General features: G+C 36.2%; 1 protein-coding gene across 6 annotated transcripts in view; it reads right to left on the minus strand.

Annotated features, from left to right (window-relative positions):
* The window catches only part of GCFC2 (GC-rich sequence DNA-binding factor 2), a 75,098-nt gene that overhangs the window by 60,633 nt on the left and 1,989 nt on the right, over window positions 1–12,476 (minus strand). For 2 of the 6 annotated variants that reach the window (XM_028496852.2, XM_028496850.2), the window contains exons 2-3: window positions 9,543–9,668; window positions 1,105–1,173 (exon numbers count right to left, since the gene is read on the minus strand). The exons of 2 other annotated variants lie outside the window; for them this stretch is intronic. In XM_028496852.2, the coding sequence (XP_028352653.1) occupies window positions 1,105–1,173; window positions 9,543–9,668 (195 nt within the window). The remainder of the gene's footprint in view (window positions 1–1,104; window positions 1,174–9,542; window positions 9,669–12,476) is intronic. 2 more of the 6 variants (XM_007119317.4, XM_007119315.4) reach the window with 1 other exon arrangement.

Here is a 12,476-nt window from a genome sequence, read left to right on the forward strand (position 1 = left end):
AGACACTACAAAAAAAAAGAAAATTATAGGCCAGTATCTTTGATGAACATCGATGCAAAAATCCTCAACAAAATATTAGCAAATCAAATCCAACAATACATAAAAAAGATTATATACCATGATCAGGCTGGATTCATCCCAGGGTCACAAGGATGGTTCAACATACACAAATCAATCAATGTGATATACCACATTGACAAAAGGAAAGCCCCAAATCACATGACTGTCTCAATAGATGCATAAAAAAGCATCTGACAAACTTCAACACCCATTCATTATAAAAACTCTCACCAAAGTGGGTATAGAGGGAACATATCTTAACATAATAAAAGCTATTTATGACAAACCCACAACCTATATAATACTCAATGGTGAAAAGCTGAATGCCTTCCCACTAAATTCTGAACAAGGATGCCACTCTTACCACTTTTATTTTTCTTAGTCAGTATACATTCCAGAATTTATTCCAATACATTACCAAGTACTTGGGTCAAAGGAGAAAAATATATTACCATCTCATAAAATAATCATGAAAGATTTAATTCTGCTTATATTTTTAAGAAATGTAATGATTCTAGGCAGCAGTGCTATGTGTACTTGATTTTTCTATAAGGAATGCAAATAAGAATTGTGTCTATTATTTTATACTGGAGTATAGTTGATTAATAATGTTGTGTTAATTTCAGACATACAGCAAAATAATTCAGTTATACATATACATGTATCTATTCTTCTTCAAATTTTTTTCCCATTTAGGTTATTACAGAGCATTGAGCAGAGTTCCCTGTGCTATTCAGTAGGTCTTTGTTGGTTATCTATTTTAAATATAGCAGTGTGTACTTGTCAATCCCAAACTCTCAATCTATCCCTCCCTCCCACCCTTCTCCACTGGTAACCATAAGTTCATTCTCTAAGTCTGTGACACTGTTTTGTAAATAAGTTCATTTGTATCTTTTTTTTAGATTCCGCATATAAGTGATATCATATGATATTTGCGATATTTATTGAAAAGAATGAAATAATGCCATTTGCAGCAACATGGATGGACCTGGAGATTACCATACTAAGTGAAGTCAGTCACACAGAGAAAGATAAATATCTTACCACTTCTATTCAACATAGTTTTGGCAGTCCTAGCCACAGCAATCGGACAAGAAATAAAATGTATCCAAACTGGAACATAAGAGATAAAACTGTCATTATACATAGATGACATGATACTCTATACAGAAAACCATAAAGATTCCTCATAAAAACTATTAGAATAAATAAATTCAGCAAGATAGCCAGGATACAAGATTAATATACACAAATATGTTGCATCTCTTTAACAATGAAATATCAGAAAAAGAAAGTAAAAAAACAAACCCATTTAAAATCACATCAAAAAAAAATTCCAAAAAAAAAATCCTAGGAAAAAACCTAACTAAGGAGGTGAAAGACCTATATGTTAAGAACTATATATAAAACAGTAATACAGGAAATTGATGATGATTCAAAGAAATGGAAAGATATCACCTGCTCTTGGATTGGAAGAAATAATATTGTTAAAATGGCCATACAAGGCAATCTACAGATTTAATGCAATCCCTATCAAATTGCCCATGACATTTTTCACAGAACTAGAACAAATAATCCTAAAATTTATACGGAACCACAAAATACCCAGAATTGCCAAAGCAATCCTGAGGAGAAAGAAGAAAGCTGGAAGCATAACTCTCCCAGACTTCAGACAGTCCTATAGAGCTACAGTAATCAAAACAGCATGGTATTGGCACAAAAGAAGATATATAGATCAATGGAAAACAATAGAGAGCCTAGAAATAAATACACACAACTACTGTCAATTAATCTATGACAAAGGAGGCAAGAACAGAACAAAAAAAGACTCACAGACATTGGAAAAAACTTATGTTTACCAGAGGGGAAAGGGTGAGGGGGAGGGATAAATTATGAGTATGGGATTAATAGATACAAACTACTATACATAAAATAAACAACAAGGACCTACTGTACAGCACAGAGAACTACATTCAATATCTTATAATAACCTATAATGGAAAATAATCTGAAAAGTATATATATAACTGAATCAGTTTGCTGTACACCTGAAACTAATACAATATTGTAAATCAACTATACTTCAATTTAAAAAAAAAGAATAAAGGTTAATATCATGCCCAACTGGTAAGCAGTCTCTGCAACAGTGCACATCTCAAGGCCGATATTCCAGTACTGGATCATTCTAAGAGTTCTATCATCTGAACAACAACAAAAAAATGCACTCCATCTTCTACATACCAGTCCTTAAACATCTCATTCCTTCTTGCTCTTTTCCTCTCCAGAAAAAAAGAAAAAAAAAACACAAAGTGTTCCTTACAGGACAAGTTTTCATCTTTCAATCAGTGTTTCTCAAAGGGGCTTCAGAGGAGGGACAATTCTTCACCCTCATAAACTGTCCCACATTCTTTATCTTTATCATCTCTTGCCTTCAGGGCACTACATGCCAGCAACACCTCAGGCACTATGATAATTTAAAACTATCCTACATATTTCCAAACACTGCATTTTCTCCTTAGGTTCCCAATGCTACCAACACTTTACAATTACTGCCTTACACTGTCTAATCTGCCATCTTCTTCAGCACCACTGTTCAGTACTGTAACCACCAGCCATATGTGACTATTTAAATTTAAGTAAATTAAAAGTCCAGTTCCTTAGTCACACTAGCCACATTTCAAGAACTCTATAGATACATGTGGCTAGTGGCTAATGTACTAGACTGTGAAGATACAGAAACTTCACAGAAAGTTTTATTGGACAGCACTGTACCTAGAGTCTAGACAAAGCTTCACTTGTCTACTAGGCTTCAATTCTTAATACTGGCTTCACCACTAATTACTTCTGTAGCTTATGAACTTGTTTAAGAAAAAAAATTAGAAGAGCTTCTGGTTCCTGTTATTTCACATGTTAATAAAGCAATTACTACTATACTACAAATCTTTAAAAAATATTTTAACAATTATATTTCAAATTAATGTTTCCTTTATAAAGCTATACATTTTACTTTGTTTTCCTCAGAAGGGGTCTAAGGCTTCATGAGACTGAAAAGAGTCCACAGCACAAGACAAGTTAAGAACCCTTGAGCTAGAGTAGAAGGCCAATAAATATTTCTGGCTTTTGGGGCCATCAAGTCTCTGTTACAACTTCTTAGCTCTGCCATTGTAGTGCAAAAGCAGCCAAAGACAATACATAATTGAATGAGCATGGCTTTAATAAAATTTCATTCACAAAAGCAGATAGTGGGCCACATTTGGCCCACAGGTGGTAATCTGCCAACCCCCGAACTGGATTTATCTTTCTAAAACACAAAAATGGTCATGTCATCTATTTGCATAAAATTTTCAGTAGTTCCCTTAAAACCCTGTATTATTTGACTCCAGTCGGTCCCTCTGCTTTCTTTTTGTTCTTCTTTATTAAATTTAAACCAAGTATTTTTCAGTCCAACAACTACTTTTTAGTTCTCTGCACATGCTATGTTATCTTCCCTAGGGTTTTATATATGCTACATCCTATACCTGAAACATCCTCACAGACAAATTCTTACCATGTTTAGATACTGGCATGAATCACCCAGTATAGCACAGTGGTTAAGAACCTAGGCTCTGGAGCAGATTCCCTGGGCTGGAATCGTAGCTCTGCCTATTAAAAGCCATCTGACCGTGGGCATGTTATGTAATGGAACCGTGCAGCCAATTTTGGTCCCTTGACAATCTTTAGTAATGACTTATTTGCCCCACACTTCACTAGAGTTTATTAATAATAAGAATCACTGGTATAGGAGATTGGTTCAAGATGGTGGAGTACAAGGACGTGTGCTCACTCCCTCTTATGAGAGCACCGGAATCACAACTAACTGCTGAACAATCCTTGACAGGAAGACACTGGAACTCACCAAAAATGATAAACCACATCAAAAGACAAAGGAAAAGCCACAATGAGATGGGAGGTGGGGCGCAATCACAATAAAATCAAATCCCATAACCACTGGGTGGGTGACTCACAAACTGGAGAACAATTATACCACAGAAGTCCACCCACTGGAGTGAAGGTTCTGAGCCCCACATCAGGTTTCCCAACCTGGGGGTCTGGCAAAGGGAGGAGGAATTCCCAGGGATCAGACTTTGAAGGCTAGTGGGATTTGACTGCAGGACTTCAACAGGACTGGGGGAAACAGAGACCCCACTCTTGGAGGGCACACACAAAGTAGTGTGCACATAAGGACCCAGGGGGAAGAAGCAGTGACCCCAGAGGAGACTGAACCAGACCTACCTACTAGTGTTGGAGGGTCTCCTGCAGAGGCAGGGGTGGCTGTGGCTCACCGCAGGGACAAAGACACTGGCAGCAGAAGTTCTGGGAAGTACTCCTTGGCATGAGCGTTCCGGAGTCTGCCATTAGCCCCACCAAAGAGACTGTAGCCTCCAGTGCTGGGTCACCTCAGGTCAAACAACTAACAGGGAGGGAACTGAGCCCCACCCATCAGCAGACAAGCGGATTAAAGTTTTACTGAGCTCTGCCTACCAGAGCAACACCCAGCTCTACCCAACAGTCCTTCCCATCAGGAAGCTTGCACAAGCCTCTTGGATAGCCTCATCCACCAGAGGACAGACAGCAGAAGCAAGAAGAACTACAATCCTGCAGCCTGTGGAATGAAAACCACATTCACAGAGAGACAAAATGAAAAGGAAGAGGACTATGTACCAGATGAAGGATCAAGATAAAACCCCAGAAAAACAACTAAATGAAGTGGAGATAGGCAACCTTCCAGAAAAGGAATTCAGAATAATGACAGTGAAGATGATCCAGGGCCTCGGAAAAAGAATGGAGACAAAGATCAAGAAAATGAAAAGAATATTTAACAAAGACCTAGAAGAACTGAAAGAACAAACACCTAAAAGAATTAAAGAAAAAACAGACATGAACAATACAATAACTTAAATGAAAGATACACTAGAAGGAATCAATAGCAGAATAAGTGAGGCAGAAGAACGGATAAGTGACCTGGAAGACGACAGAATGGTGGAATTCAATACCACAGAACAGACTAAAGAAAAATGAATGAAAAGAAATGAAGACAACCTAAGAGACCTCTGGGACAACATTAAACACACCAACATTGATGTTATAAGGGTCCCAGAAGGAGAAGAGAGAGAGAAAGGACCTGAGAAAATATTTGAAGAGATAATAGTCGAAAACTTCCCTAACATGGGAAAGGAAATAGCCACCCAAGTCCAGGAAGCGCAGAGAGTCCCAGGCAGGATAAAGCCAAGGAGAAACATGCCGAGACACATAGCAATCAAATTGAAAAAAATTAAAGACAAAGAAAAATTATTAAAATTAACAAGGCAAAAATGACAAATAACATACAAGGGAGCTCCCGTAAGGTTAACAGCTGATTTCTCAGCAGAAAGTGTACAAGCCAGAAGGGAGGGGCACAATACATTTCAAGTGATGAAAGGGAAGAACCCTACAACCAAGACTCCTCTACCTGCAAAAATCTCATTCAGATTCAACAGAGAAATCAAAAGCTTTACAGACAAGCAAAAGCTAAGAGAATTCAGCACCACCAAACCAGCTCTACAACAAATGCTAAAGGAACTTCTCTAAGTGTGAAACACAAGAGAAGAAAGGACCTATGAAAACAAACCCAAAACAAGTATGAAAATAGTAACAGTAACATACATATTGATAATTACCTTAAATGTGAATGGATTAAATGCTCCTACGAAAAGACACAGGCTTGCTGTATGGATACAAAAACAAGATCCAAGTATATGCTGTCCACAAGAGACCTCCTTCAGTCCTCGGGACACATAACAGACTGAAAGCGAAGGGATGGAAAAAGATATTCCATGCGAATGGAAATCAAAAGAAGCTGGAGTAGCAATACTCATTTCAAATAAAATAGACTTTAAAATAAAGAATGTTACGAGACACAAGGAAGGACACTACATAATGATCAAGGGATCAATCCAAGATGAAGACATAACAATTATAAACATACATGCACCCAACATGGGAGCACCTCAATACATAATGCAAAAGCTAACAGCTATAAAAGAGGAAATTGACAGCAACACAATAATAGTGGGGGACTTTAACACCTCATGTACACCAATGGACAGATCATCCAGACAGAAAATTAATGAGGAAACACAAGCTTTAAATGACACAATAGACCAGATAGATTTAATTGATATTTATAGGACATTCCATTCAAAAACAGCAGAGTATACTTTCTTCTCAAGTGCGCGCAGAACATTCTCCAGGATAGATCACATCTTCGGTCACATATCAAGCCTCGGTAAATTTAAGAAAACGGAAATCATATCAAGCGTCTTTTCTGACCTCAATGCTATGACATAAGAAATAAATTACAGGAAAAATACCGTAAAAAACACAAATACATGGAGGCTAAACAATACATTATTAAATAACCAAGGGATCACTGAAGGAATCAAAGAGGAAATCAAAAATACCTAGAGATGAATGACAACGAAAACATGACGATCCAAAACCTCTGGAATGCAGCAAACGCAGTTCTAGGAGGGAAGTTTATAGCAATATAATCCTACCTCAAGAAACAAAAAAAATCCCAAACAATCTAACTTTACACTTAAAAGAACTAGAGAAAGAAGAACAAACAAAACCCAAAGTTAGTAGAAGGAAAGAAATCATAAAGATCAGAGCAGAAATAAATGAAATAGAAACAAAAAAACAATAGCAAAGATCAATAAAACTAAAAGGTGGTTCTTTCAGAAGATAAAATTAATAAACCTTTAGCTAGACTCATCAAGAAAAAGAGGGAGAGAACTCAAATCAATAAAATTAGAAATGAAAAAGGAGAAGTTACAATGGACACCACAGAAATGCAATGTATGCCAATAAAATGGACAACCTAAAAGAAATGGACAAATTCTTAGAAAGGTATAAACTTCCAAGACTGAACCAGGAAGAAATAGAAAATATGAACACACCAATCACAAGTAATGAAATGGAAACTGTGACTAAAAATCTTCCAACAAACAAAAGTCCAGGACCAGATGGTTTCACAGGTGAATTCTATCAAACATTTAGAGAGGAGGTAACACCCATCCTTCTCAAACTCTTCCAAAAAATTGTAGAGGAAGGAATACTCCCAAACTCATTCTATGAGGCCACCATCACCCTGATACCAAAACCAGACAAAGATACTACAAAAAAAGAAAATTACAGACCAATATCACTGATGAATACAGATGCAAATCTCCTCAACAAAATACTAGCAAACAGAATCCAACAACACATTAAAAGGACCATACACCATGACCAAGTGGGATTTATCCCAGGGATGCAAGGATTCTTCAATATATGCAAATCAACCAATGTGATACAAAACATTAACAAACTGAAGAATAAAAACCATATGATCATCTTAATAGCTGCAGAAAAAGCTTCTGACAAAATTCAACACCCATTTATGATAAACACTCTCCAGAAAGTGGGCATAGAGGGAAACTACCTCAACAAAATAAAGGCCATATACGATAAACCCACAGCAATCATCATTCTCAATGGTGAAAAACTGAAAGCATTTCCTCTAAGATCAAGAACAAGACAAGGATGTCCACTCTCACCACTATTATTCAACATAGTTTTGGAAATCCTAGCCATGGCAATCAGAAAATAAAACGAAATAAAAGGAATCCAAATTGGAAAAGAAGTAGTAAAACTGTCACTGCTTGCAGATGACATGATATTATACATAGAGAATCCTAAAGATGCCACCAGAAAACTACCAGAGCTAATCAATGAATTTGGTAAAGTTGCAGGATACTAAATGAATGCAGAGAAATTGCTTGCATTTCTATACACTAACAACAAAATATCAGAAAGAGAAATTAAGGAAATAATCCCATTCACCATTGTAACAAAAAGAATAGAATACCTAGGAATAAACTTACCTAAGGAGGTAAAAGGCCTGTACTCAGAAAACTGTAAGACATGGATGAAAGAAATCAAAGATGACACAAACAGATGGAGAGATATACCATGTTCTTGGATTGGAAGAACCAATATTGTGAAAATGACTATACTACTCAAAAAAATCTACAGATTCAATGCAATCCCTATCAAATTACCAATAGCATTTTTTATAGAACTAGAACAAAAAATCTGAAAATTTGTATGGAGACACAAAAGACCCCAAATAGCCAAAGCAATCTTGAGGGAAAAAAACGGAGCTGGAGGAATCAGACTCCCTGACTTCAGATTATACTACAAAGATACAGTAATCAAAGCAGTATGATATTTGCATAAAAACAGACACACAGACCAATGGGACAGAATAGAGAGCCCAGAAATAAACCCATGCATGGATGGCCAACTAATATTTAACAAGGAAGCCAAGAACATGCAATGGATAAAGAACAGTGTCTTCAATAAGTGGTACTGGGAAAACTCAATATTCACATACAAACGAATGAAACTGGATCCTTATACCGTACACAGAAAATTAACTCAAAATGGATTAAAGAAGAGTATAAAAGCCAAAACTGAAAAATCATTAGAAAAAAATATAGGGATAAAGCTTTTTGACATTGATCTTGACGACAAATTTTTGTATATGACATCAAAAGCCAATGGAGAAAAGACAGTCTCTTTAACGAGTGGTGCTGGGAAAACTGGACAGCTACATGTAGAAGAATGAAATTAGAACACTCCCTAACATCACACACAAAAATAAACTCAAAATGGATTAAAGACCTGATGTAAGACGGGAAACTCTTAGAGGAAAACATAGGAAGAACACTCTTTGACATAAATCATGGCAAGATACAAAGAATCCAATCAAAAAATGGTAGAAGACGTAAACAGACATTTCTCCAAAGAAGACATACAGATGGCCAAGAGGCACAAGAAAAGCTGCTCAACATCACTAATTATTAGAGAAATGCAAATCAAAACTACAATGAGGTATCACCTCATGCCAGTTACAATGGGCATCATCAGAAAATCTACAAACAACACATGCTGGAGAGGGTGTGGAGAAAAGGGAACACTCTTGTACTGTTGGTGAGAATGTAAATTGATACAGCCACTATGGAGAACAATATGGAGGTTCCTTCAAAAACTAAATATAGAATTACCATATGACATGGACCTAGAGACTGTCATACAGAGTGAAGTAAGTCAGAAAGAGAAAAACAAATATTGTATATTAATGCATATATGTGGAATCTAGAGAAATGGTACAGATGAACCGGTTTGCAAGGAAAACAGTGACACAGATGTAGAGAACAAACGCAAGGACACCAAGGGGGGAAAGTGGGGTGTTGAGGGGTGGGATGAATTGGGAGATTGGGATTGACATATATACACTAATATGTATGAAACAGATAATTAAGAACCTGCAGTATAAAAAAATTAAATTTTAAAAAATCACTGCTATAGAAAAATACTAATATTAGAAATAAAGTTCTTAAAATTCAAAAGTTACCAACCTAGTGATGTAAACTCTTCTTCCAGAGAGCTAGAGCTATTGGAAGATGAACTCTGATCATCTTTACTTTCTGAAGAACGATGTGTTTCATCCTCTTCGTCTGTTGAAAGATCAACCGCTCTGGATTCTAACAGGATGTTTTTTGAATATAACAAGAAAGAGTCAAGATGTTGGAATCAATAATTGAAATTATGAACAACACATGGCATATGTAAAATATGGTGTTTTAATTTTACTCCACATATTTAAAGTAGATATGCAGATCTTTCTCTAATTTCCATTCTTTCTGAAATCAATGGATGGTCTAATAAATATACAAGGATGTATCCTATTTGTGTTATCTACTTAACTAGTAAAATACTTCCTTCATTAAAGAATGAAATGAAAAGAGGAAAGGGAACATAAGAGAAAAAGAAAATGACAAAAAGTGAAAGAATATTTAAATGAAAAAAGAAAAAGTGATAGTGAATAAGTAGAAAAAGAAAAGAATACTTAACGTACATTTCCTATCTGCTAGGCATACTGAAGTCTGTTTTAAAAGATTTATTTCATTTAACATTCACAACTCTATAAAATAAATGCTATTACTGATGAGAACACTAAGGACTGGAAAGGCTAAATAACATGTCCAATATCACAAAGTTACTAAATGGAGAAGCTGGGCTTTCAATCTAATTTCATCCAACTCTGGAATTTAGGCTCTTGTAATATAAATACTAAGTTACATTTCAATGGCTGGTGGTAAGAAGTACTATAATGAGTACTGTAGCCTCAAACCAAATCATGGATCTATTTCCATTGTGTGATTCTGGAAAGGACACAGTCAATTAATCTATTAAACAAAGACAGCATTCAGAGAGAACAACCACAGAGGTATTGTGAGAATCGAATGAGCAAAGTGTAAGGAATTTATGGTATTATTGACAAAAAAGGACTTGTTAGTTCACAAATATTTTGTAATAGTTGTGAATAACCTTAAGATTTAAGATTACATAAATAAGTACTCTTATATTAAGAACATTCCTTAATTAGAAAACCTATATAAATTTCGAAAAAGCTGGAGTAAAATCAAGAATTAAAAGACAAAGTAATATATTGCTTCTTGGCCATTTGGCTAAGATCAAGTGTAAAAGACAAGGAATATTGCTGTAGCTTACATCTTTCTTAGCTACTGCTATTTATGACAACTCCTACATCTTCTTAAAGTGAAGTAAAGTTACACCAGAGCAGTGGTTCTCAGAGTATGATCCATCAACCCTTGGAGGTCCCTCAGACCCTCTGAGGGTCTGAGGGAAAAGCCAAACTACTTTCATCACAACATTAACATGTTACTTGCCCTTTTTACTCCGTCGGTGGGTAAAACTGCTAATCTTTTAGTATGAATCATAACAGTGCTACCAATCTGCAGAAGCATCCACTGTATTCTTTTCCACCTTGTACTAGCAAGAAAAAGTCAGTTTCACTTATTGTCCTTAATGAAGCAATAAAAAATTAATTTTATTAAATTTTGGCCCTGAGTACATATCTTTTTAATATTCTGTGAATCAAAATGGAAGCATGCATAAAGCACTTCTGGCACATACTGAAATGCAATGTTTGCCTCAAGGAAAAGCACTTGTGTGATGAGCTGCAAGTTGAACTTAACCACTGTCTTCAAGGAGGAAAACCTTTCTACTTGAAAGCATGACAAACAAACTCTAGTTATTCAGACACGGGTATCTGACAAACATTTTCTTAAAAATGAGCAAAGCTGTGCCTATCACTTCAAGAATTAGAGATTTCAAGTGAAGTCTATAATTTTGGGAAAACTTACCCTCTACTGTGAACTTGATAGCTTTCCAATACTTAAAGACTGATGATGTCAGTAGTAGCATTAAGAGAGGTTTTTTTTGACATTGTAATAAATTGTACCAACACTTGAAAGAACTGCAACTCCGTGAACCACTACTTTCCAAAGAGTCAATGCATGATGTTACCAAGCATGCATGGGTAAAAGAGCCATTCAAAGTGCAAAACACACCGACAGATTTTAATCCAGTGGAGTACAAAAAAATTGACTGATATGGTTTCAGCTTCCTTGTGCCAACTAAAAATTGGCACTTGCCTTCTGCATCTACAAGGATTAAGTCACAAACTGCTGTAGCTGCTGAATTTCAACACACCCTGAAAGGAGTTCAGGGCAGAGATGAGGAATGAGGTACTCTGTGCTTTGGGAAAAACTGGCAGAACAGGCCTTCAGACAGATATTTTCAGAAGATTTTATGAGCCCAATCCTTACATCTCCTCATATCTGGAAAAGCACTAAAACCATTAATGGTGACATCTGCTCCTCATGACTAGCAGCAAGCCTCTGCCAAAATGTGTCTGACCACACAAAGCCCTCTTCACTAATATCATATGTAACACCCTACCTCTGTGGAGCAGTTTCTCAAAGCTACCTGAAACGCTGTCTCCTGGGCTCTAGTTCTCATTTTGCCCCAAATAAAACTTAACTCACAAACTTTTACGCTGTGCATTTTCTTAGGTCGACACACACTGCAAACTAACCTTTAAGAACCTATTACTTTTTGAGCTTCATTGTAATATTAAAGCAGAACACCTTCAATGAACTAAAAAGGCTCTTAAGTACTCCTAATCATCTATCTGTGGTTTTCTTCACACATTGAAACAAAACAACATATTTCAATAGACTGAATGCAGAAATATCTGTGAGAATTCAGCTGTCTTCCATTAAGTCAGACAATAAAGAGACTGGCAAATTGAAAACGTCGCTCTATTTTTCAGAAAAGTTATTTTTCATAAAAATGTTTCTTATCCCTACATATAATTAGTTAATTTTAAAAAAGAATTAATAGGGGGCTTCCCTGGTGGCGCAGTGGTTGAAAGTCCGCCTGCCGATGCAGGGGACGCGGGTTCGTGCCCTGGTCCGGGAAGA

The sequence above is a fragment of the Physeter macrocephalus genome, chromosome 12 (genome assembly GCF_002837175.3).
Source record: "Physeter macrocephalus isolate SW-GA chromosome 12, ASM283717v5, whole genome shotgun sequence".
Classification (NCBI taxonomy): Eukaryota; Metazoa; Chordata; class Mammalia; order Artiodactyla; family Physeteridae; genus Physeter; species Physeter macrocephalus.